This window comes from Bombina bombina, chromosome 6 (assembly GCF_027579735.1).
Source record: "Bombina bombina isolate aBomBom1 chromosome 6, aBomBom1.pri, whole genome shotgun sequence".
Lineage (NCBI taxonomy): Eukaryota > Metazoa > Chordata > Amphibia > Anura > Bombinatoridae > Bombina > Bombina bombina.
In genome coordinates this window covers 253952395-253979165 of record NC_069504.1, presented here as the reverse complement: position 1 = coordinate 253979165, position 26771 = coordinate 253952395, and the positions used below count along the sequence as shown (strand labels likewise).

General features: G+C 34.8%; 1 protein-coding gene across 1 annotated transcript in view; it reads left to right on the top strand.

Moving 5' to 3' along the window:
- LGR5 (leucine rich repeat containing G protein-coupled receptor 5) overlaps positions 1-26771 on the top strand; it is a 289155-nt gene that overhangs the window by 96249 nt on the left and 166135 nt on the right. Inside the window, exon 2 of the mRNA XM_053716784.1 lies at positions 20560-20631. Coding sequence (XP_053572759.1) covers positions 20560-20631 — 72 coding nt within the window. The remainder of the gene's footprint in view (positions 1-20559; positions 20632-26771) is intronic.

The window sequence follows — 26771 nt, the reverse complement described above, 5'->3', positions numbered from 1 at the left end:
AGCATTTACAACCATTTGTGTCATGATTGCATAAGCTGTTTGTAAATAATTTCAGCAAGAAACCTAAAATTGTGAAAAAGTTAACAATTTTTATTTGGCGGTGAAATGGTGGCATGAAATATACCAAAATGGGCCTAGATCAATACTTTGGGTTGTCTGTATATAGTTTTGATAGGTAAATATAAAAAAGCTCTATTTCTGTTTAAATGTAGTGATGGCAAAAATGCTAAAAATGCTCTGGTCTTTTGGGGAAGTTTTTGTCTGAAATGCCCGGTCATTAAGGGGTTAAAGTTGGTGGGTGTGGGGCATTAGAAGAAAAATCGCACTGAAAAGTGCCTTTACTTTGTGGTCTATGGGAACTGTAAGTTCCCTGTAAATATATATATATATATATATATATATATATATATATATATATATATACTTATATACATATATATGTAAGTGTTAATATGTGTATATACACATATAAACACATAAATATATATATATATATAAGCATATACATATATATTTAAAATCTGTTGCCCATTGCTGCGCAACTTACCCCCTTCGCTGCTCTAGGTTATCATGCCGTGTCTCACAGCATGAGAACAAAGCTCCCATTGGAGCCTATGTAAGCGTGCTCTTGTGAGCGCAAACCTCGCTTTCGCTTTGAACCTAACTTGTAATACCAATGCACAGAGAACAAAAAAAAATTGATAATACAAGTAAATTAGAAATTTGTTTAAATTTACATTTGATCACTCCAATGTCTGGGCCTGGAAACGGACAGCTAAATCAGATCAGTTTCTTTTCTTCCTTCATTAGTGAAATCTAATATTGTCCCAAAACATTTCTATGTACAAAAGAGTGGACACTTGGCCGTGATGATACTTCTTCTTCAAAAGACAATATTAGTTTACCGTTTTCTTATTTCTGTGAGAACTTTGGTTTTGAAACATGCTCATTTGAATAACCATCGTGTTGTATAATGTGAATAAATACAGGAAAAGTGAATTGTGCTTCATCCCCCATGGAATTCTTTGTTAAAGAGATACGTAGGTAGAACACTATATGGCAGGAAATAGTGCTGTCATCTAGTGCTCTTGCAAATGAATACCATTCTTTCAAAACTGCTGTCATATAGACACATGAATTCTCCTGAGCACAAGTCCCTGCTTTTCAACAAAAGATACCAAAAAAAACAAAGAAAATTTTATAATAGAAGTGAATTAGAAAGTTGTTTAAATTGATGTGCTTTATCTGAATCATGAAACAAAAATAGTGGTTTTCATGTCCCTTTAAACGCGCAGTATTTTTATTTAGATTTTACTGGACAGCCTGTTAAAATACTGGACCAGTTGAATACTGGACATCTGGTACTAGGAAACCCTAGGTGGAGCACATTGCTTTATGAACAATAAAACTTTACATTTATTTCTTCAATATTTAAACAACTCAAATAATTTTAAAAGTCTGCATAGTATACTTATCTCTACTTTAAATTCATTATTCTGTTTAGCATTTGTTTAGCGTATTTCATGTTCATGTATTTCATTAGATTGGTTCTTGCTGAATAAATGTATAATTGTTCTACTACTACTCTAACTTTCCTGTCTGTTATTAATCTTACGTTAGACGTGTGATGCTGCCATAAATACCAGAAAAATAAAGAATGTGATCAAATATCCAATAATTCTCTTTTCCCTGGCACAGTCCATGACAGCATTTTTTCTGTCCAACTGAGATGCTCACAGGTTGGTGTAAGAAATAACCATCGCCATCTGCCCAGTTATTAACTGTTGTGCAGAAAACAAAACTGTATAAGATTAAATAAACATGGCTGCCTGTTTTGTTGTTCTTTTTTTAAAAGCGCCTGCATGTGCTGCTTTTAGTTAAAATTCCTTATAATTCTCATTTTTAAAACATGACTTTAAAGGGACACTCAAGTCAAAATTAAACTTTCATTATTCAGATAGAGCATGCAATTTTAAACAACTTTCCTATTTACTTCCATTAACAAAATGTGCACAGTCTTTTTATATTTAAATATTTTGAGTCGCCAGCTCCTACTGAACATGTGCAAGAATTCACAGAATAAACCTATACGCATTTGTGATTGGCTGATGGCTGTCACATGGTACAGGGGGAGTAGAAATAGACATAACTTTTAAAATTGTCAGAAAAAAATCTACTTCTCATTTGAAGTTCAGACTATGGGGCCGAATTATCAAGCTCCAAATGGAGCTTGATACCCCTGTTTTCGTGCGAGCCTTCAGGCTCGCTGGAAACAGCAGTTATGAAGCAGCGGTCTAAAGACAACTGCTCCATAACTTGTCCGCCTGCTCTGAGGAGGCGGACATCAATCCGCCCGGTTCTATACGATCGGGCTAATTGACACCCCCTGCTAGCGGCCGATTGGCCGAGAATCTGCAGGGGGGGGGCATTGCACAAGTAGTTCATAAGAACTGCTTGTGCAATGATACATGTCGACAGTATCGATGTGCGGCGGACATGATATGATACATCGTATCATGTCCGCTTGCACTTTGATAAATTGACCCCTAAGTGCTATTGTATTGTCTTGTTATCATTCATTTGTTGATTATGCAAATATACTGAGTTTACTGGTCCTTTAAAGGGACATAAAAGTGCAAAAATAAAATGCTTTAATGTGTTAGAGCATTTTCATTGAACTATTCCTTACATACAATTATGTGTTTAACCCATGCAAAGGGGGAAAACATAGAGTAGAAATGCACTATTGGTAACTAGCTGAGCACATCTGGTGAGCCAATGACAAGACATTGCAGCCACAAATCAGCAGCTAGCTCCCAGTAGTGCATTGCTGCTTCTGAGTCTACCTAGTTATGGCTTTCAACTAAGGATACCAAGTGAACAAAGTAAATTTCATAATAGAAGTAAATTGAAAAGTTTGCATGCTCTATCTCAGGGACATGCAACCCTCTGCATTAGTTTTTGTGGTCTCTGATGAATAGTAGAACTATAAATGGTTTAGAAATATATGGATAAGAGTCAAACAAGATGGCCACAACTCAAAAAAGCTCTCTGGAGGGGTAAACGGCAGACAGAGAGTATCCTGCAACTTTACCTAAATCTGAATCTGGTGATTTTAAAACAAATCTGATTGGAATTACTGAGCAGTGGTATTGACAGATCTGATCGCGATTACTGAGCAGTGGTTTTTAAAACAAATCTGGTTGGGATTACTAAGTAGTGGTCTTAAAATTGATCTCATCTGGATTATGGGCAGGAGTGGTCTTGACAGATCTCATCAGGATTACTGAGCATTGGTCTTAAAACTGATCAGATCGGGATTATTGTTACTTTGTTTGTTTTTTTTTTGTTTTGTTTTTTTAAATAAAACAGGGTAATTCAATGGCAAATAAAACTTTAATTTCAGAATTGTAAAGTCCCAATCACATGTGGAGAAGAGGCTTTGATTGAGAACTTAAATTCTGAAATTAACAAACTTTTTTTGCCATTTAATATATATATTAAAGCGGGGATACTTGCCTAGATGTACTAATTTCCTATGCAAATATTTACATTGATTTATATATATATATATATTCCAGTACAAAATTGCATAGCGATTTGTCAGAAATAACAGGTAGCTTTGCCAATAAATGCTGCAAAGGGAGGGATAACTGTGTTAAGGTCCAGGCCTTAAAGGGACATACATGTGCTAAAAGAAAATATTCTAACATCCTGCAAAGGGATTAAACCTCCGGGGCAGCAATGCACTATTGAGAGCTAGCTGAACACATCTGGTGAGCCAATGACAAGAGACAAATGTGAGCAGTCACCAGTCACCAGCTAGCTCCCAGTAGTTCATTGCTGCTGAGCTTATCTACGTATACTTTTCAACAAAGGATACCAAAGGAACAAAGTAAATGTGATAATAAAAGTGTCTTATAATTGCAAGTCCTGTCTAAATAAAAGTACATTTGATAATAGAAGTGTATTTAAAAGTGCCTTATAAGTACATTCTGTATGTGATTCATGAAAATTTATTTTGACCTTTATGTCACTTTAAGGATTTATCTTTACCATATTTGGCAAACTCTTCACTAAATCCAGATAGTGGATCATAGTGCTGCAGGTTCCTTTCTGTGCTGGTCATTAAAGCTGGGGCCAGAAGCCCCTTGTAACTTGTTTATATAAATTCATTTGAAAGCTTGCTTTAGTCACGGACGAGTATAACGTGGCTGCTCCAGGCTACTGATGGTAGAATTTAGCTTTTTTATTTTGTACCAAGCAATTTCACTTAAGTACTAATTTTATCCTCTATTTATTTACTAGGAGTGGATCTAAAATGTTGAATTTCCAAATTTGAATGCCAATTTGATTTTAGTTAGTTGAATGCCAATTTGATTTTAGTTAGTTGAATGCCAATTTGATTTTAGTTAGCTGAATGCCAATTTGATTTTAGTTAGTTGAATGCTTATTTGATTTTAGTTAGTTATTAATTAGCTCTGCTTTTCTTAGGGTACTAACACCTTTTTTTCCCACATAAATATTTCTTAGTTGAGCTAACTGTGTGATTCCACAATGCCTTTTGTACTTAAAGGTGTTGCTAAAATACATTTCACTGGTTACCTATTAACAAATGTTTTACGCTGTCTGCTCTTTGTATATTATAGTTTATGTAAAAGATTTTGGCATATACATTACAAAAGATTAGAGAATAAAAATATAATTTTTCAAGCAGAGCATTTTACTCAATTTTTACCACAAAGAAATATGTGAAAGACAAAAGAGTTACTGCTTAAGTTAAAAGGCAGACACTGTGGGAAACTTTCCAATAAATAGGGAAAATACTGAAATCGTGTTTCATGGAACTAGGCCTGACCCAGAAATTGATTGAGTTCTGCAGAGTGACTAGTGGTTTCCTTTGCCAGGAACTACTGTGCAACCCCATCAGGAAGTGTGCTTCAGAGCAATATCTCATTACATCCCTATTTTATGGTTCATTTCACTTATTTAATGCAGCCTAAAAAAACTGAAAAAGAGCAGAGTGAATGTAAAAATATTTATATTGTCCTTTTAATTCTGTACAAATTATTTTTAACAGTGCACTTTGGGACCAAAAAAAAGTAAACTTATACAATCCATACTATTAACCCTGTTTCCAAATACATACAGAGTTGTTAATAATTTCATAGCACCATATTATTTTATTCCCACTGCTATTCATAAAAATGTTTAACCCTTCTGCTTCACTAAGTTAAAAAAATAAAACTAAAAAAACAATTGTTTTCATATGTTTTACTAGACTAAATCTATACAGGAATCCTTAATATACAAAACAGGTACAGATGTTCCTGTTATTACAAAGAAAAAAAATATATATATTTATTAAAACCCTATATTGTTTCACTGTGTATCTTGAATTAAATTACTGGCATAGAAAATATTTATTATTTTGTCTCACTTTTAATAAACGTTGTTCTTAAATGGCAATTACTTCTTTAATAATATAATCATAAGAATCAAAACGTATAGATGAAAAATAGCTAATGTTGCAAATGTTCCCTAAAATATATTATAGTTATATGGAAATAAACTATACTGAAGAATAACAGCAACACTGTTCAAATAATAATTGTAAACATTTAAATATTTTTTCTGCATGTTTAAAGGAACAAAGAACAGGAAAGAATAGACGGCTGTTAACTGAGAGCAGATAATGCAGAATAAAGCACTTCAGGTTTAATAATGCTTCTCATGAGTTTGTTCTGCAAGGAGATATTTTTTACTATTTTATTTTTCAGTAAAACATATTAGACACAGTTCCTGGGGAATTAAGCAAGGCACGTTTTAATCCTGTCTATAACAAAATTCCAACGAAAATAGCCAATCAGAAGGGCTGCATTCACAAATCTTCTGAAGGCACTTCTCTATAAGTTACTGCTGACTAGCTGAGAAGGTGTAGTGTTTGAATACTGGTGCCCAGACCCTGACAGCATATGTGTGTATGCTACTGGAAATACAGTAATGCATAACTAGAAGAAATTTTGCTAATTGAAGTATACTGCAAAAATGTTTCTATTCAAAATTGAAATGCACCGATGCACATTTCAATTTGACTTTCCTATCCCTTTAAAGTCAATTTAAAGAGCTGTTAAATACTTTTACATAAATGCTAGATATTAATAATGCGCTTAAAGAAAAAATAGCTTGAGAATAATTGTATATATATATATATATATGTGTGTGTGTGTTGTCCTTTTGTGCTGCAAATAGAGAGAGAGAGAGGTGTCTGGAGCACTATATGGCAGGAAATAGTGCTGCCAGATAGTGCTCTATATGGATAATATTCTTGCAAAACTGCTGCCATATAATGCTCGCTCTTGAGATTTCTTAAAAAAAAATACCAAAAGAATGAAGAAAATGTCATAGTAGAATTAAATTAGTAAATTAGAAATGTGTTTAAATTGCATGCTCTCCCTGAATCATGAAATAAAAAAAATGGGTTTCATGTCCTTTTAACTACCCATAAAGGGCTAGATTACGAGTGGATCCCTATTTAGCACTTTCACTCAAGTTTAACCTTCGCTAGTTCGCTAGACGGAAGATTTTTACGTGAGTCGGGTAGCGTGCGTATTACAAGTTGAAAGTAAAAAGTTTGTACATGAGCAAAACTCGTCACGCATAAAATCAAATATCGCAACCATGTTTACATTTTCTCCCCATAGAAGTCAATGGAGAGCGCAGAAGAAAAAACCTATTAGAGTTATGAATATTTTGCATTCCAATGTTCTGTACATTCAGGATAATGTAATTTTTATTGTAAATATAAATTTCTATTTATCTCTCTCTCTCTCTCTCTCTCTCTCTCTCTCTCTCTCTCTCTCTCTCTCTCTCTCTCTCTCTCTCTCTCTCTATATATATATATATATATATATATATATATATATATATATATATATATATATATATATATATATATATATATATATATACGAAATCAAACAATTGCACTCTCAGGACTTTCACAAGCCATCTGAAAAAAGTTTATTGGAATGTTTTCGAGGATACAATCCCTTTCATCAGCATATCAAAGTGAGAAAATACACATCTTTTATAGTGAATACAACAAAAATCCTACCTCCCTCTCATCCTAGTGGCACCAAACAAATGTCCCATTGTCTCGTGTTTCCGTAAGAGCAGCATATACGTCACAACCGGAAGTGTATCTAACACTACTATGTGCCGTATTTACATCATAACAATGTTAGTTAGTTCAAACCGCTTCTATAAAGTGACTTAACTAAACGATCTTCACTCAGAAACATTGTGTCATTGTGCTATGTGGCTTATATTGCACTGTAAGTAACGCACAGAGCCCTATATGTGGCTTTTTATGCGTGCTCCCTATTTGTTTATATCGTAATTACCAACCATGCGTATTGTCAAATAGAACATTTGCACGGCATATCAGCAAAGTGTCCATGATATAGTTATATATGTGCTGTAATAGAGAAATGTGTTTCTTAATGTGAATGCAGCTCTATATGTATTGATGTCAAACATTATGTCATGTGTTCTAATGTAGCGATTGGTTCAAAAATAAAAATGGCTAGCCACAATCATTAGAAAATATAAAGCAAAAAAATTAAAACATAAGGACTCTACTGCCTTTCGTCAAAACTTAGCAACATTGTAACTTTTAAACATATGGAAATGGTTCTCTAACCCTGAAGTAGGTATTGGGAACTACCGTTACCAAAATGCTGAGGTCTAAGTGTATCTTTTGCTCACTACTAGTCATTTAAAACCTAACCGTCGTGTCTGTACTGTTAATATTTTCGAACCACTCCAGGAGTCCTTGCTGGCCCCCACGCCAAATAAGAAAAACATCTTCTCTAAACCTTTGATAGAAGATAATAGACTCATCACACTTACCCCAGAGGTATCTATCCTCAAAATGGGACATAAAAAATTTCGCATAAGATAGGGCCATGTTCGACCCCATAGCCATGCCAGCAATTTGGAGGTAGAACCTCTGTACAAAACGGAAAAAAATTTAGGCAAAATTCAATGGGGGTCAGCAAAAACTCAACTGGAGGGCCCCTGTGTTCTTGATGATGTATCAAGTGCTCTTTGACCGCTGCCAGACCAACTTCATGGCGGATAATAGTGTAAATACTATTAACATCTAAGGTTACCAAAATGTCTCCTGTCTGAATTCGCACCCCCTTCAACTGTCTGATAAAGTCATTAGTATCCAAATTGAAGGACCGAATGCCCCTCACAATAGGTTGAAGGATTAGATATACTGGGCCACTGGCTGTAAAAGTGATTTGACGGCCGACACAATGGGTCGTCCAAGTTTTTTTTAGGGTTTTGTGAATTTTGGGGATGGTATACAGGATAGGAATCCTAGGATGTACTATTGTACAAAATTCAAGAATCTGTTCTGTAATAAATCCTTGTTCAAAGCCAAATTTGGTTAGTGCATACAATTATTTTTTTTATTTATTTTTTTTTAAATAAATTTTATTGTAAACATAAAAACATTACATACACAAAGATTCCATAACAGACCTTAAGTGTTCTTACTATAACAATAAGTCCTTTTAACGACAGATACTAGACAACATCAACCCCTACATACAAAAAAAAAAAAAAAAAAAAAAAAAAAAAGAAAAGGGAATTCCCCCCCTCCGCCCCCCTGACCCCTCCCAATCCTGGTACTTTTATATACCCGGTTAAGATGGAAGGGTCCTATATTTAAATTCTTCCCAATGGAAGCGGATTTTCTGAAAGACCTCTTCTCTATTAGTTTTTAGATAAGTATATTCTTCCAATATTAATAATTCATTAATTCTAGTAAGTAAGATTTCTTTATCCGGGATATTTGTTTTTTTCCAATTTCTGGCCAGTAAGGATTTCGTTCCATTTAATACAAATGTTACAAGTTTAGCTCTTATTTTACAAATATCTTTAATGGGTTTATTTAATAGGGCCGTAAAGATGTCCAATTGAAAGTCCACTTTCCCAATAATCTGCTGGATGCATTCAGAAGTTATTCCCCATACACTTTTCACCCTAGGGCAATCCCACCATATATGTTGCATATTCCCAATCCCCCCGCATCCTCTCCAGCAAAAGTTGGAAGCATTTGGGTATATACTATGTAATCTAGCCGGTGTAAGGTACCATCTAGTAAGTATCTTATAATTTAGCTCCTGGATATTAGACGAGGATGACGATCTAGCTACCTTATCACAGATGGACCGCCATTCTGACTCCTCCAGCTGTATCCCTGTCTCTACTTCCCATTTTTGCATATAACTATGTTTTATAAATTCTGCTGGAGTGTTAAGGAGTTTATAACTAAATGAAATTGTACTTCTAATTGGAATTTCATTATGACAGGTTTTTTCAAATAATGTTAATTCCCTAGTCAAATTTGCTTTGTCTGGATGTCGTGTCACAAAATTCTGTAATTGTAAATATTTTAACCAGTTTCCATAAGTACCATCGGCCATTTTCCCCAGTTCTTGTTTGGATTTAAGCTTCCCCTTATCTATAAATTGGCATAACGGTAAAGATTGGTGTAAATTTTGTTGGCCTAAGAAGCTAGGTGTGAACCCTCCCTGAAATTCCGAATTGTTTGTAATCGGGAGTAGAGGTGAGAGAGTTGTAGAAATAGAGGGGCATTCTTTTATGATTTTACTCCAATTCATAAAAATATGCTTAATCATTGGGAACTGCATGATTTTTAAAGGTCTTCCTTCTGGTGGCAACCATATTAATTTTTTCATTGGAAGGGATGTTATTAAATTATTCTCTAATTGTACCCACGCTTTGTTCTTGCTATTTAAATGCCAATCTAGTATCCTTTGAAGTATAACTGCTCTATGATAATTCCTAACATTTGGTACCCCTAGCCCCCCCTCTTTCCTTGCTCTATACAGAATAGAGGCCTTGATTCTTGGTTTAATTTGATTCCAGATGAAAGAATTGATGATTTTCTGAAGATTAGCGCAGAAAGTATGGGGGATATTAATGGGAATAGTCTGAAAAATATATAGGATACGTGGGAGCACATTCATTTTTACTAAGTGTATTCGCCCCAACCAAGAAATCCTTTTCTGCCTCCAAGATCCAAGCTCCGTTTGGAGTTTAGACATTAAATTCACATAGTTATCTACAAACAGCTGTTCCTCTTCTGTTGATAATTGGACCCCCAGGTACTTTAAGGACGATTCTTTCCATACAAATGAGTTACCTGATTTGCATTCATGATACTCTCTTACTGGGATTGCATACTTAAGAGCTTCTGATTTATTTTTATTGATGAGAAAGTTTGAATGTCTCCCAAATTCCTGTAATATCTCTTCCAAGTTTTTAATGGACCTTGCCGGGTCCGTTAATGTTAATAGCACATCGTCGGCGTACAACGAGATCTTATATTCTTGCTCCCCTATTTTAATACCCTTAATGTTTGTCTCTGCCCGGATTCTAGTTGCTAAAATTTCCATGGAGAGAATAAACAGCAAGGGGGACAGGGGGCATCCTTGTCTTGTGCCATTTGTAATCGTAAGAGAGTCTGAGAGCACACCATTAATTTTTACTATAGCCGATGGAAGGGTATATAAATGAAAAATACATTGTATGATTTTCTCCCCAAAGCCAAATTTGTTAAGTGTTGTACGCAGGAAGGACCAGTCTAGCCGGTCAAAAGCCTTCTCTGCGTCCAGCGATAGCGTGACCAGGGGTATCTTATGTATTTTTGCGTATTTTATTAAGTATAATGCTTTAATGGTGTTGTCTCTTGCCTCTCTACATGGTACAAAGCCGACCTGATCTATATTAATGATTTCTGGTAAAATTTTATTTATTCTATTTGCTATGAGTTTAGCGTAAATTTTAACGTCGTTATTCAATAATGATATAGGCCTGTAGCTGGCTGGTAATTTAGGATCTTTTCCTGGTTTATGCAATACCACTATCTTAGCTTCGAGCATCTCTTTTGCTAACAGGGGTTCTGTGCTTATTGAGTTAAAATAAAGTAGAAGTTTTGGTGCCAGGGTCTCATTATATGTTTTATAATAGTTTGAGCTAAATCCATCTATTCCTGGACTTTTCCCTAGGGCAAATTTTTTAATAGTCTGCATTATCTCTTGCAGGCTAAATGGTTCATCTAACATCTTTTTTTGAGACTCTGATATAGTAGGCACCTGGATTCCATTGATATAGTTATCTTTATCTATTTGAGAGTGTCTGGATTTATTTTGTGGGCCCAAGTTATATAATTGCTGGTAATAATCTTGAAAAACCTTGGCAATATCCTGGCTCCCTGTCTTACTGTTACCTGATCCGTCTATAATATTAGAAACGTAAGTTTGAAGAACTTTTTTTTTTACGGCTCGTGCTAATAGTCTCCCGGCTTTGTTACCCCCATTGAAGAACACCTTTTTAAGTTGTAGGGCTCTTCGTTGTACGCCTTTATTCAGGAAAACATTCAAACTCTCTCGCTCTACTTTAAGGGATTCTGATAACTGTTTGTTATATGTATCCTTCTTATGTTTATCTTCTGCCCTGGAGAGAGAGTCTAGTAAATGTGTATAATGTTCTCTAGCTTGTCTATTAATTCTGGATTTATGTTTTATAAATTCTCCCCTAATTACCGCCTTATGTGTGACCCACCATGTACTTGGTGCAGTATCATCTATAGAATTGGTCTCAAAATAGGTTTCAATAGATTTCAAAATAGATTGTCTTATCTGTACATCTTTCAGGAGATTATCGTCCAAGCGCCATTGATATGGGATTATTGGTTTTGAAGGCCAGTTTAGTTTCAGGGAAATAAGAGAATGGTCTGACCAGGTGATGTTATGTATTTTGGCCTCTTGAGCTAAAATATAGCTGTTTTGATCCATCCAGAAATAGTCAATGCGTGAGTAAGATTTTTGTGGGGGTGAGTAAAATGTATAATCTCTAGTAGCTGGATGGAGCGTCCTCCATACATCCAGCAGAGATAGGGAGAGAAGACTTGTCTTGACTGCTTTGATAATATGTTTAGATATATTACTTTTCTTTTTAGAACAATCTTCTACAGGCTCCATTGGTACATTAAAATCCCCCCCTATAATTAAAGTACCCTTTTGAACATCCAAAATCCTATTACATACTCTCTTAAAGAATGATTTCTGTCCTCTATTTGGTGCATATATATTCACCAGTGTAACTGGTCTATTATATAATAGACCTACCAAGCAGATATACCTTCCCTCTTCGTCCCTATCCATTTGAATAAGTTGAAATGGAGAATCTTTGTGGAACAAGATACAGACCCCATTTTTCTTTACTCTATTGGAGCTCTGAAAAATAGTTGGATAATAGTTGTTTGTGAACTTAGGTTCTTTATTTTTATTAAAATGAGACTCTTGAACAAAGATAATATCTCCCTTTTCTTTATGAAAACTATGTAGGGCCTTATTTCTTTTCTGTGCATTATTAAGGCCCTTAGCATTTTGTGATAATAGGCAAATCTTTTTTTTATCTATTTTCATACTTTATTAAGAAAGAATTTCTGAGTGATAAGTGACCCAAAAAATAAAAGGTTGGGGCCAGGCGGCAGGGGCCAGGGAAGGGGAGAAGGAGAGCGGGAAGAGAAAAAAAAAAAAAAAAAAAGGACCACAAATCCCCGCATCCACGCACAATACCCCCATGCATACCTTACAAATAACACAAATTCAGGGAAAATTAAACCGACAGATTGTTTCCCCCTAAATGGCAATAATATCTTAATTTACCAAAATTACAAACATTATTATACTCCCAAAAAAGAAAAAAAAAAAAAAGTTCCTTACTAGGTAGAGCCTTCGTGCTCCTTTCCTTTCCTATTGAGTTTACTAAATTCCTCCATACAAAACTAACTTCCTTAGTATGTAGCTAGTTCCTCAGCCCTAGTTTATTAATTTCTCCAAAAAAAAAAAAAAAAAAAGCAAAAATTCCCCACCCCACCCCTTCCCCTAATTGAAAAGGTGGAGGGGGGTTATACTTAATTATTTCTCAAATCTCAATCTTTTCTCAACCTTAATGTGACCTTTAAGTGAAGAGAAAAAAAAAAAAAAAAAAACCCTACTTTTTTCTCCTGCACCGGTGTTCTTGTGAAAAACAGAACAAAACAAAAAAAAATCCCATATCTCCATCTTTCTTAAAAACTTAATGTGACCTTCAAGTGTTTAAAGGAAAAAAAAAAAAAAAAAAAAAAAAAAAAAAAGGCAGCTTAATGTGCCCTTCAGATATTTGAGAGTAAAAAAAAAAAAAAAAAAAAAAAAAAGGCAGCTTAATGTGACCTTCAGGTATTTGAGAGTAAAAAAAAAAAAAAAAAAAAACCCTACTTTTTCCTTTCCCATTCCTCTTTCTTTGCACCGGTGATCTTGTGAAAAACAAAACAAAAAATTCCCATATCTCCATCTTTCTTAAAAACTTAATGTGACCTTCAAGTGTTTAAGGAAAAAAAAAAAAAAAAAAAAGAAAAGGGGCCAACCTTTACCCCACACTATCCTACTTATATAACCATAGTGCTTTTATACTAAAAGTGACTCTTAAATATTAACCATCTCTAAGAGAAAGAAATAATAATACATAAAAAATACATAAAAAAAAAAAAAAATTCACATATCTCCATTTTTTTTTTTTTAAAAAAACTCGATGTGACCTTCAAGTGTTTAAGTGTAAAAAAAAAACAAAAAAAACCATCCTTTACCCCACACTATCTTACTTATATAACCATAGTGCTTTTATACTAAAAGTGACTCATAAATATTAACCATCTCTAAGAGAGAAAAATAATAATACATAAAAAAAAAAAAAAAATTCATAAAAAAAAAAAAAAAAGCAGTTAGGAGTAATCTCTAGTCTTAACATACTAACTATATATATGTTTTTTTAACACCTTAAGCCAGTGCTAAGATCATAGTCTCTCATCTTGAGCCAACAGCCTTTAAGTATTAGAATTTGCTATTGTCTCTAAGCAAGTATTAGAAATTGACTCTACATCATTGTTAGTCCTTTCCTGTTGCTTTCTCCTAGTCGGGACTCTTATCCATTGATGTCCCCTTCCTTCCTGAACAGATCTAGGATTAGACAAATAGCTCTCCTTCCTTTTCTCTTGGTTATTTGATGTTTCCAATACTGGTGTATTAATACCTAGAGTAGTACAGAAAGAATTGAGGTCCTGCAACGAATGTAAAGTTGCATGCTTTCCATCCACTGTGGCCCTTAGGCCAAAGGGGAATCCCCATCTATATGGGATTTTCAGATTGCTAAGATGCAGAGTGAGGAATTTTAACTCTTTTCTTTTTTGTAAAGTCCTAGGACTAATATCGGAAAAGATTTGAATTTGCTGACCTTCAAACACAATGTTTGGATGTAATCTAGCTGCCTGTGTAACAGCCTCTTTATCTTTGAAATGTGCAAATTTGATTATCGTGTCTCTAGGTGGGTCTCCTTTCCTTAACCTAGGTTTTAAGGCTCTGTGGCACCGTTCCAATGTCTTATCTGTGTAAGCCTCATCCCTTGTCAGGGTATTAAGAAAACGTAGAAGGTATTTTTCAAGGTCAGCTGGTATTATATCCTCTGATATCCCCCTTATTCTTAAGTTTGACCTCCTCTGCCTATTCTCCATATCTTCTAACTGATTTTGTAATGATATTATGTCCTCTCCCTGTTGGTGGATCTGTTGTGCCATGCTATCTGTGTGATTCACCCAAGCTTCTCTGACCTCTTCCAATAGGGCCACTCTGTTCCCAATCTCCCCAATGTCCTTTTTAATGATAGAAAATTCATTTTTAATGCAAAGTTTCACCTGACTTATTTCTTCCAAAAGAGTTTGGATGTCTGCTTTCGATGGTAGACCCTGTAAGTCTGCTTTAGTCAGCGGGGGTATATTGGGTTCAGGAGTGTTAATGAGTTTATTAGGTGACATATACTCTGAAGAGTGATTCAGTAGGGAGGTATCTGTGGCTTTAAAAAAGGAGTCTACTTTTGGAGCTTGCGATGTATGGGATTTACCCCCTTTATCCTGTTTAGCTGTTTTCTTAGTAGTCATTGTAAACCCTTTTTTTTTTTTTTCACGCTCCTAGGGCTTGGTGTGTAAAAACAGACTCTCTTTACCTTATTCTAAAGTACTTCCCAGTCTGTTGAGATAGCTCCGCTATGATTAGGTTGTTAGGCTAATACACTGGATTATATGTAGGGCCTATAGGTCATGCATGTGCTTGCTCTTTGTATCTCAAGTTGTCGTGTTAACAGCCCTTTAGTACCACATTGTTACAGTATTTCAACAAAGGGAAAAAACAGTCAAACGTTTACCTTTCCTTCTCCTTTCTGCTCCCGTTCTGTTTAGGAGACTGGGCCTCTGATCCTCTATTATTCCAGTGATAGCCGTCCCTTACACAGTGCACCGGCTCACCTTTGATGGTCTTTGATAATTCTGCCAAAAAGGTATGCGACCAGCTATTCCTAGGGCACCAGGGCCCCAAAAAAAAAAGACTTTCAAATTGCTCTATAGCTGGCCGTCTGTATGCTTAGCTGGGTATTAGGTACAGGCGCCGTACAACGTTAGATCCAGTGTTCTGCCTCTGCTCCGGGCTGTGTCCCTGTACTCCGCCCTTGGCAATTTCCTCTGCTGCAGTCCCAGCTTCGAATTCTGCTACCTTTACTCCTCTCCGGGCTATGCCGGTTGTAATCTTTAAGGCTCGGCAGGTAAACGCCCACACCTGTCCAGGTCCGACCCGGAGCTCGTTCCCTCAGTGGCCCACGGTCCGGAGCTTCAGCCTCCACTTGTGCAATACATCTTCAGGGTGAGCTTTTTCAAGCACCCGCTCCCTTTCCACACTCTCCCCAGGAGCTAAGATACCGCTCGAGGCTTCCTCTGCTGTATGTGTACGCAGCACACCTCCGCCTACCCTTTCGGCGTCTCTCCCGGTAAGGCGTGCAGGGGGATCTCACACAGATAGCGTAGCAATTAATGTACAAATGTCCTTTTGGCTGTGCCTTCCACCTAGCTTTGATTCTCCTTCAGTCCGCTTACATTATTTAGCAGTTTTGGGATATTGAAAGCTTCTTTTTTGCCATTTAGGAGGACGGTTAAGCTGGAGCTCTACAGGTGTGCGGCCATTCTCTACCTTGGCCGGCTCCGCCCCCGCCACTTATCGCCCCATTAGCAGTTTAGAATAAGAAATACAATTATTTTTTATACACAAAGGTGGGATCTGAGGGCAAACCTTGATATGTGTTCTGGTCAGTCAACTGTTCAAGGATATCACCTCTATAGTCAGAGTAGTCAAAAAGCACTATGGCTCCACCCTTATCGGCTGGTCTTATGACTATAGAGGAGTCATCCTGGAGAGTTTTGATTGCCTCCCTCTCAAACTTAGATAGATTATTCTTCCAGGCCTTGTGTTGTCACTCAGAATCCAGATCTTGTGATACCAGCCTAATAAAAGTTTTTGTACTAGGACTACAGTAGGTGGGTTCAAAAGTGCTAGGTTTTTTACACTTATATTCAAATGGTGTGATTACTGTCTTCTCGTCGGTGTCTTGAAAAAACTCTTTATTTTTCATAGCTTTATGTAATTTGTAAATGTCTAGCTTAAGGTCTAATTCTGAAATGTTGATGCTAGGCACAAAAGATAGACCCTTATTCAGTCCCTCGCGTTCAACAGTTGTTAAATTGTATGTACTTTAGTTGACAACTATATGCTCTGTCTGCCCGTCGGGGTGGTCTGTGTCTGTTGCTGCGCCCTCCTAATATGAAGTCTATAGTGCCTCCCCCTCAGGATCTCATGGTTACCCCTAAAAAAATCACTCGGGGTATATCTATTCCTATAGATATAGGTATAGAATAGATATCTATTTTATATTAACATTATCAGATATGTATATATATATATATATATATATATATATATATATATATATGTAGAGAAAATAACTCATTGTGTAAACCATTTACAAATCTAGACAAGTCAGAAGACTTGCTTTTACCACGGAAACTCTCTGATTACACTGTCTCCAATGCATCAAAGGATTCTGGGTGAGATATGCAAATGAGGTTCACAATGACTCACTTTTTTACTTCTAGCCTGCTTTTTAAGGCAGACTTCCCTTTATGCCATAGCATCGCCACATTACACAGCTTCTAAACTTAGCTAGGGGTAGTACAGTGATTCAGACCAATCCCAGGACAGCTGTTTCGTGGTTATTGCCACTCATCAGCTGGGAGTAGGTTGAATCACTGCTTGGTAAAGTTGTTTTCTGGGGGAAATACAACAGCAGTTTAAAATATGGGGAGATGAAAATTGAGTTTAAAATCCTCCACTAAATCCAAAATGTAGAGAAAATAACTCATTGTGTAAACCATTTACAAATCTAGACAAGTCAGAAGACTTGCTTTTAACATATAAACTCTCTGATTACACTGTTTCCAATGCATCAAAGGATTCTTGGTGAGATATGCAAATGAGGTTCACAATGACTCACTTTTTTACTTCTAGCCTGTTTTTTAAGGCAGACTTCCCTTTATGCCATAGCATCGCCACATTACACAGTTTCTAAGCTTAGCTAGGGGTAGTACAGTGATTCAGACCAATCCCAGGACAGCTGTTAAGGAAGTCTGCCTTAAAAAGCAGGCTCGAAGTAAAAAAGTGAGTCATTGTGAACCTCATTTGCATATCTCACCAAGAATCCTTTGCTGGAATGTTATTGTACGCTCTGTCCGAAAAAAAAATGAAAGATAAAATTTGGGTTTCATGTCCCTTTCATATCAATTTTAGCATTTGCAAGGGAAATTCTGCACTCACAAAAAGTTCTACACTATTAGAGTAGTACCATTTAAACAATGTTACCAAGAATCCTTAGCTGTAGTGGAAGCTCTGTTCGGTGTGTAATTGTCTGGGGAAATAGGCTTGTAGGCCTGTACAGTATATGTATGTAGGTTATTTGAGAACTTTTATAAATGATGCTATGTGTAATACATTTTCATTTTAAATCTCCTATTATAAATGTTATGAGCCTTCCTGTGTCTGATATCTTTCCCAGACACCACAGGATATACAGTACCTGAAGGAATGCATTTTAGTGGCAACTTAGAAAATCAGCCGCAAAGTAATAAAGCAGCTTTTAGGCAATAACAGTGTTGCCATTAAAAGTATTGAACAACATTTCTCTGTGTCAAAATGCCTCTAAAAGCTCTAGAAGACAAACACACATTACTGTTGTGATGCAGCTATAACGTCCCTTTAAAAACTACAAAAAATTATTTATTCTGACAGACTTTATTTTATATATATAATGTTCCCCATGGAAGACATTGAGAAACGTTCAAGACAAACAAATAAATCACAAAACACCTCCAAAGGAACCGGAACTGGTTACAGCTTTGTCTTTATAATTTAGTTCTCCAACTATAGTTCTGCAATGTAATTATTCTGTCTGTCTTTTTATCATTTGTTTTAAAAAAATATTTTTACTTATTGATCTTATTTTATTTTATGATCTCTCTCCCTCTCCATCTGCTGTCTCTCTCTATTTGCTTTTTTATCTGTCCCTCTATCCTCTTTCCCGACTGATAGATAAATGACAGATAGATAGATAGATAGATAGATAGATAGATAGATAGATAGATAGATAGATATATGATAGATATATGATAGATCAATAGATAGATAGATAGATAGATAGATAGATAGATAGATAGATAGATGCATGATAGATAAAAAAAAATCGAAAGATTTATACATATATAAATAGACGATATATAGATAGATAATAGATAGATAAATAGATTGATAGATAGATAGATTGATAGATAGATGATAGATCAATAGATAGATAGATAGATAGACGATATATAGATAGATAATAGATAGATAAATAGATGGATAGATAGATGATAGATAGATAGATAGAACGATACATAGATAAATCGATACATAGATAGATGATACATCGATAAATAGATGATAGATAGATGATAGCTAAAAAGATAGATCAATAGATTGATACATAGATAGATAATAGATAGATATATATATATAGATAGATAGATAGATAGATAGATAGATAGATAGATAGATAGATAGATAGAAAGATAGAGGATATAAATATGTTGATATGACCACATAAACAAACTTATAGTTTGCTATGGAAAAAAAAAAAATCGGCAGTCATGCAGCTAAGTGGAAGTGCACAGTTCAATGGACCAAATACAGATGCTCTTTTTGTGTATCTAAATGTGCTGTACTGTCATGAGTATTAGATGGGTATGTTTTTAGTTGATATTACTATAATTATTATTACCCTGCCGTTCTGCATGATGAGTTTATCCTGCTATGATGAAGAAAAATGTTAAAAAAACAATTGAAATGGACATGATATTCAAAATTAAGTCTTTATGGTTTATATACAATAGAACATGCAATTAATTCTACTTCTGTAATCAAATTACTTTGTTTTCTTGGTGTCCTATGTTAGGTTCAGGAGCAGCTATACACTACTAGAAGCTAGCTGCAAACTGGTGGCTATGCACATATGCATCTTGTTATTGGCTCATCAGATGTGTTCAACTAGGTCCCATTAGTCCATTGCTGCTTTGGACAATTGCATATTCTTAAGGGCGCTAACCCAACATGAAAATATTAATATTTTACATTCCAATGTTCTTCACATAGAAGAATATGTTCTATTTATTCATAAATACACATTTCTACGTATATCTGATGGTATTTTGGTACAATATATATCTATACATACTGTATTTATAGTTATATATTTATGATTATATATAGGAATATCTGTTTTGAAATTCCTTTTTTTAGGAGTTTGACAGGCGGACAATACAGTCGATAACAAAGGTACTGGCCGCCATTCCTACTACCTCACAGTATTGAATAACACTGCTGTGTTTGTAATTGGCTGCACTGCTTCCCTTTCCATAGAGGGGGCAGAAACACATTTCTTTTATAACAGGGAGTTATGCACACAGTCACACTAAGTGGATAATTAAAATGATATGAAATCCAAAAATGTTCTTTTGTGATTCAGACAGACTATACCATTTAAAAGAGTTTCCAGTTTACTTCTATGATCAAATTTGCTTTCTTCCTATGATATTCTGTGTTGTAGAGATACCTAGGTAGGTAGGAGCACTACATAGCAGGAAATAGTGCTGCAATCTAGTGTTCTTGTAAATGGATAACATTCTTGCAAAACTGCTGCCATATAGTGGTTCAGAAATGGGCCGGCTCCTAAGCAGATGTCCCTGCTTTTCAACAAAAGGTACCAAGAGAACGAAAAACAATTGGTTAACAGAAGTAAATTAGAAAGTTGTTTCTAATCGCATGCTCTATCTGAATCATGACAGAAAAATGTGGTGTTATATCCCTTTAATATTTGACTTATGATTTACAGAATATGGCATAGGAATTGTTTCATTGGCTATAAACAGAATAATAAGTTAGGTTAGGTTAATATTTTCTAAAGTTGATTAAAATCCTTTTTTTTTTCTTTGTTTTTTTCCCCCTTCAGTGATATGAGTATGAACAACATCACTAGACTGCCGTCCAACGCTCTACACAATCTTCATTTCTTAGAAGAACTGTAAGTACCAATGAAAAACCTTACAGGATATTTTGCGGCCCTGTGTTGTTACGATATTTGTAACAATAGAAAATAATCATTTAAATAATCTCTCGGCACTGATACCTAATGGTGGCGCAGCAGGAAACATTTAAAATTAAAATTTTGGTGAATTTTCAAGAAAGCAAAATTTTACATGTAGACCCGACTGCAGGCCAGCAAGTTTTTCATGCCACAACTCAGTCATGCATATGTAAACTTTATAATGCAAGCTGTTTAAGAGATGGAACGCTTCTTGGAAATACTTAAGCAGCAGGATATTAAAAGTTTCAATGCTTGGTATTATTTATTAAAACAGACAGTAAAGATATAATGAAAAACGGTTGTGTGAGTCTAATTTTGTCAAAACCAATGGAGACCACATTTTTTGACAGCAGTTAAAGTGCAAATTGCTTTTAGCAAAGACTTCACTTTCCGTAAAAAAAAATTCCAAGAAGCTAACATGCTTATCTTTTATAAATGTACCTAGTAACAAAGATTTTATATATTTGTTTCTCAATGATCATTCTAAATTCCAAATAAGATGTATGAAACATGGAAATCAAAAGGTATATTTTTTTTGGTTCACTCAAGCAAAACAGCTAAGATGGCAACAAATTTGAACATTGTATCTATTCAGTTATGTAATATTAAGAAATGCATTCTTACCAAGCCATATCCCACAAAAGACACTTTATTACACAGACTGATGCCATAGTAACCCTGTACCAAAGCAAGCTGTATCTAATATAGCTCACTGGAGCCAAATGGAGAACTCATGTAAACAATACTCTTTTAGGACTACTCCCTGTAGTTCATCATTGTCCATTTTGAAACAACCATAACACTGACTTGCTTGATTGGCATACAATAGTCTTTGGGGATGTCATCTGTTATGTCACCGATAATTTTCTTGAGGCAGTAGTGGACCTACATAACAGAGGGCCCTGGTGCAAAAAATGTTTTGCCCCCACCCATTGGTAACACAGTAGTAAGCAACAGTAATAATATACATGCTGCTCTGTATAATAGATAGATAGCCCTGATAACCTGCATAAATAAAATGCTTCCCTGCATTAGGATTGTACACATTCTGCACACACCTATGTATAGACTGGCTGATATCCCCCCCCCCCCCCAAGCAATGGGGCCCTGTTGCAACCACACCTGTTGCACCAATGGTAGTTCCACCCACTTCTTGAAGATATCAACACCCTATACTGACTCATGTATATCTTTATAGAAGGTAAACATAACTTCTTGCAAGTCTTTGTTTTCATTAGAAATGTAGTTTAGTTAAGACACCTGTTAAAGGGACACTGAACCCACATTTTTTTCTTTCGTAATTCGGATAGAGTGTGCAATTTTAAGCAACTTTCTAATTTACTCCTATTATCAAATTTTCTTCATTCTATTGGTATCTTTATTTGAAATGCAAGAATGTAAGTTTGGTTGGTGAACAACCTGGGTTGTCCTTGCTGATTGGTGGATAAATTCACCCACCAATAAAAATTGCTGTCCAGAGTCTGAACCAAAAAAAAACTTAGATGCCTTCTTTTTCAAATAAAGATAGCAAGAGAACAAAGAAAAATTGATAATAGGAGTAAATTAGAAAGTTGCTTAAAATTGCATGCTCTATCTGAATCACAAAAGAAAAAAAATGGGTTCAGTGTCCCTTTAATGGTTTAAACAATTTATTCACCTTATTTATTCACCTTATTTATACTTTATACTATACTTCAGATTTAAACATGGTCTTCACCAGAATCTTTACGTGCTTGCATAATATGCTTTATTCTTTTATGTTTTTGACCTTTATGTGTGGTGATATGTTGGCATGGACCTATGCTTCATATTCTGTTGTATAAAAGAACTACTAAATACTTTCCATATGTGATTCTACAAGATTTGTCAATTTTCAATAATAGATAGCAAGTTTATTTTAGCCTCACAAATAAGTGAGCTTATACATATATGGATTAAATCTCATATGCCAAAAACCTGAACATCTTTCCTTTTTATGCATATAACGTACCAGAATTAGTCAAGCAGTTGATAAGATTTCATTGTATTCAAAGAAGCTATAGGAACACCCTATAAATTAGTGGGATTCTCTCCCCCATTCTCAATGGGAGGTACATTTCTGCTGCTGCCTCTAGTTTACATAACCTAGCACTTTTAAAGCCAATTCTGCTGTATTTAACTGTTAAGTATAGGTTGCCGTTTCAATAGGCAAAATCAGCTGTTTCAGATGACAAAATAAAGGTAATGGAACTATGTGTAAACACTTTAATACACTCCAGCAGAAAAAAATGATCATTGGGAACACATTAAAGGGGATAAAACTTTACAGTACAATGCTCCTTTAATTACCTCAGATATTTAGTATTAGCAGCAAAGATAGAAACACTACTCTTTATACTGTATCTAAGACAATGATAGGCTAAAGTGACTGGACTCAGTATTGGCCCTTGAAGAACACGCAATCTAATTAGAGTATATGTTATATGCTACAGCTGTTTGCTCCTTATTCTTTAATCAGGTAACTGTAACATGCTAATACCATCATTTTATGTTTCTTTTATTGTAAGTGGCAGTCTTCTGTGTGGTAATGTTTCAAAAAACACCAAAAATATCAAAAGAGCCTACATTAAGTAAACTAATACGTTTCTTGCTTCCACAAAACAAGACAAGGTCTACATCTTTAATACATATAATCAGTTGCCAGGAACAAGCCACCAAAAAGAAATCAGTTTGACACATTTTTTTTTAAATATCCTCTATTATATATGGCCTTACATAAAAATATTCTTTTCAAGGACTTTCTAACAAACTACTTCTTTATTATATTATTTTATTTTACCTCCTACAAACAGCCACAAACTGTCCCTTTCATTAATAGTCTGTCCTCACATCATTTTATCTTGAACTCTGTTTGTATCAGGGGGGTTCTATGTTTCTATCAATGGGTCATGATCTTAAGCTGAAGGGTGGTAGATTCAGGAGTAATTTGAGGAAGCACTTCTTTACAGAAAGGGTGATTGATTTATGGAATAAACTTCTTCAAAAGGTAGTACTGACAAACACTGTGGGGGACTTTAGGAATGCCTGGGATAAGCATAAGGCTATCCTACAAACTAGATAAGTTTATACTGTTAAGGAATATCGGGCAGACTTGCTGGGCCTATGGCTCTTATTTGCCGTCAATATCTATGTTTTTATGTAACTGTGCTATCAGACGGATGCATTTCATTAAAAATACACATCTGTTTATTCATTGTTTGTCCTTACTCATGTTCTCTAGAAAGATTAGTTAAATTCTGGAGTTGACACTGAGAATTATATTAAATGGACAGTCTACTCCAACGTTTTATTGTTTAAAAAGATACATAATCCCTTTATTACCCATTCCCTAGTTTTGCACAACCAACACAGCTATATTAATATATGCTTTACCTCTGTGATTACTTTGTATCTAAGACTCTGCAGACTGCCCCTTATCTCAGTGCTATTTACAGACTTGCATTTTAGTTAATTAGTGCTGACTCATTAATGACCCCACAGGAGTGAGCACAATGTTATCTATATGGCACACATGAACTAGCAGTGTCTTGCTGTTGAAAGCTATTAAAATGCACTGAGATCTCAGGTACTTTGGTTCTTGAAGACTTCAGATGATTTTCAACTACTTTTTCATTTGCTAGATTTTCCCCTTAAATATTTAGGAATTTAAATCGATACAAACCCCCATAACTTATATAAACTAAACTTCAAGACGGTCATTTTAAAAATTGAAAATTATCTGAAAACCTGGAAAAATGTGCCACTATCCCTTCAAGGGAGAATTCACCTAATGAAGATGATAACTCCAGGATTAATGTATAAACTGTAGATGTTACCAATAATGATTTCTAGATTAGATATCCATCACCTTCAGAGATGTGTAAGAACATTCATCTGGAAAGATAAAATAGCAAGAATTAGCTTGTCAAAACTTATGCCATATATGAGTGGGGGTATGGCCTTACCTAACATTGAATTGTATAATATTATGAAATATGGATTTGAATGGCTTTCAGATAAAAAGGGATATATTACATATGATCTAGATTAAGAGATGGTATATCCTATAAACTTATATTACCTGCTCCATACTAAACCCTCAGAATTATCTAAATATTTTGTTTTATGACATAATTAAAGCTTGGCAAAAAGGGAATAAATATATAGATAATATACAAGATTTTTACCACTAGTGGGCAATCTTAAATTCCCTCCAGGTCAACAATTTCCATTTAAATTATGGTCAGATAAAGGTCTAAGATATATCCACCAATGTATGAACTTGAAACAAAAAAACTGATCCCCTTTGAAGAAATGTCTTTTTCCTTTTCTAGTCCAAACTCTAAAAATGTTTCTATTGTCAGGTAAAACATTATATAGACTTAGTACATGGAGGGAATCAGAAGATATGATTCTGTTCTCCTTTTTATGAACTTTGTAATTTCATCACTAAAAAAATAAAATATCAGTGATATACCAAGCACAGTTAAATAAAGTAATTGAAAAGGAGATGAGTGGCCTTCATTTTAAATGAAATAAGTTGTTTAAAACTGGGATGACTAAGGAAAATATAATCTCTAGTCTAAAGATAGTTGAGAGAAACACCTTAGCTGTTAATTTTTATAGAATTTGATAAAAATGGAAACAAGGAATTAAAAATTGCTGACCCAAATGTTTGATTCTTAATCCAGATTTTGTCCACTATATATGGAATTATCCCAAGATACAGCAATTCTGGTGTAAGGTTTCATATTTCCCTTCAAAGGTTCTAAATATTAACCTTAAATTAAAGATTTCAAGGTCTAAGATATCCCTTTAATGCCATGTGACATTATTTGTTGAAGAATGGATGTTGCTAATAAAGTTTTTTGTTATTTGGTATAGATGTGTTCCTGTCCACCACTAAAGCCATGCAAGGTTCTTATAAGCTAATGGGGAATTGGACTGTAAATTTAGTGCATACATATGCATTCCATATTAGATTTAAAGGGACATTCCAGTCAAAACTGAACTGCACATACTTGAAATACATCTTTGAATAGAAACATATTTCTAATATACATGTATTTGCAAAAATACTTCTGTTAAAAGTTATCACAGTTTTAGAGTTAACACTTTCCTCTGCACATGCTTGTGAAGCATAGCTAGACATTCTCAGTGCACCAGCTTTTTAAATACTGCAGCTGCTCAGAGAGCCAGTGGTGCTTGTATCACATCAGCAATTAAGAAATTGAGTCATTAACAGATGGTATAAGCACATTAGGCTCTCTGAGCAAGTGCTGTATACATGTATCCTTTTTTTAGTGAACTTAGTACCACTAGTTTAGTAAATATTTATATTTGAAACATAGCACCTGAGATCAAATGATGAACATATAATTATTAGACATCATAGATGTGGATATATTATGTCCTGTAAAGAATTTGAGTACTGCCTTTGGGATTTATTTGTTGGAAATAATCTTAGGCTCTCTGAGCAAGCACTGTGTTATAATGCTGGTGCACAGTGCATACTTAAATACACTTTTGAAACAGCTATAGCTTTTATTAGAAGCATTTTTGCTAACACATGTATATTACAAAAATGCTTATGTTCAAAACCGTGGGTCCATCTATATGGATTCCAATTTTGGCTCGAATGTCCCTTTAATATTAGTTACAGCTTTATTTATTTTTTCTTTTAACAATGCAAAACATATGTTTTAGCGATAGAAATGGCGCCTTTATCCAAAATACATTTTACAGCGTGAGAAATGTTTAAATATCTATTGTACATGGGAGTAGCCAGACATTTTTTTTGTTATTAATATCCTTTACTGTTAATCTTCTTTCTAGACTAAAACCTTGCATTACAGTATAATGCATAGCAATAACACATCATAGACACATGTACTGTACTTACAGTATAATGCATAGCAACAACACATCATAGACACATGTACTGTACTTACAGTATAATGCATAGCAATAGCACATCATAGACACATGTACTGTACTTACAGTATAATGCATAGCAATAACACATCATAGACACATGTACTGTACTTACAGTATAATGC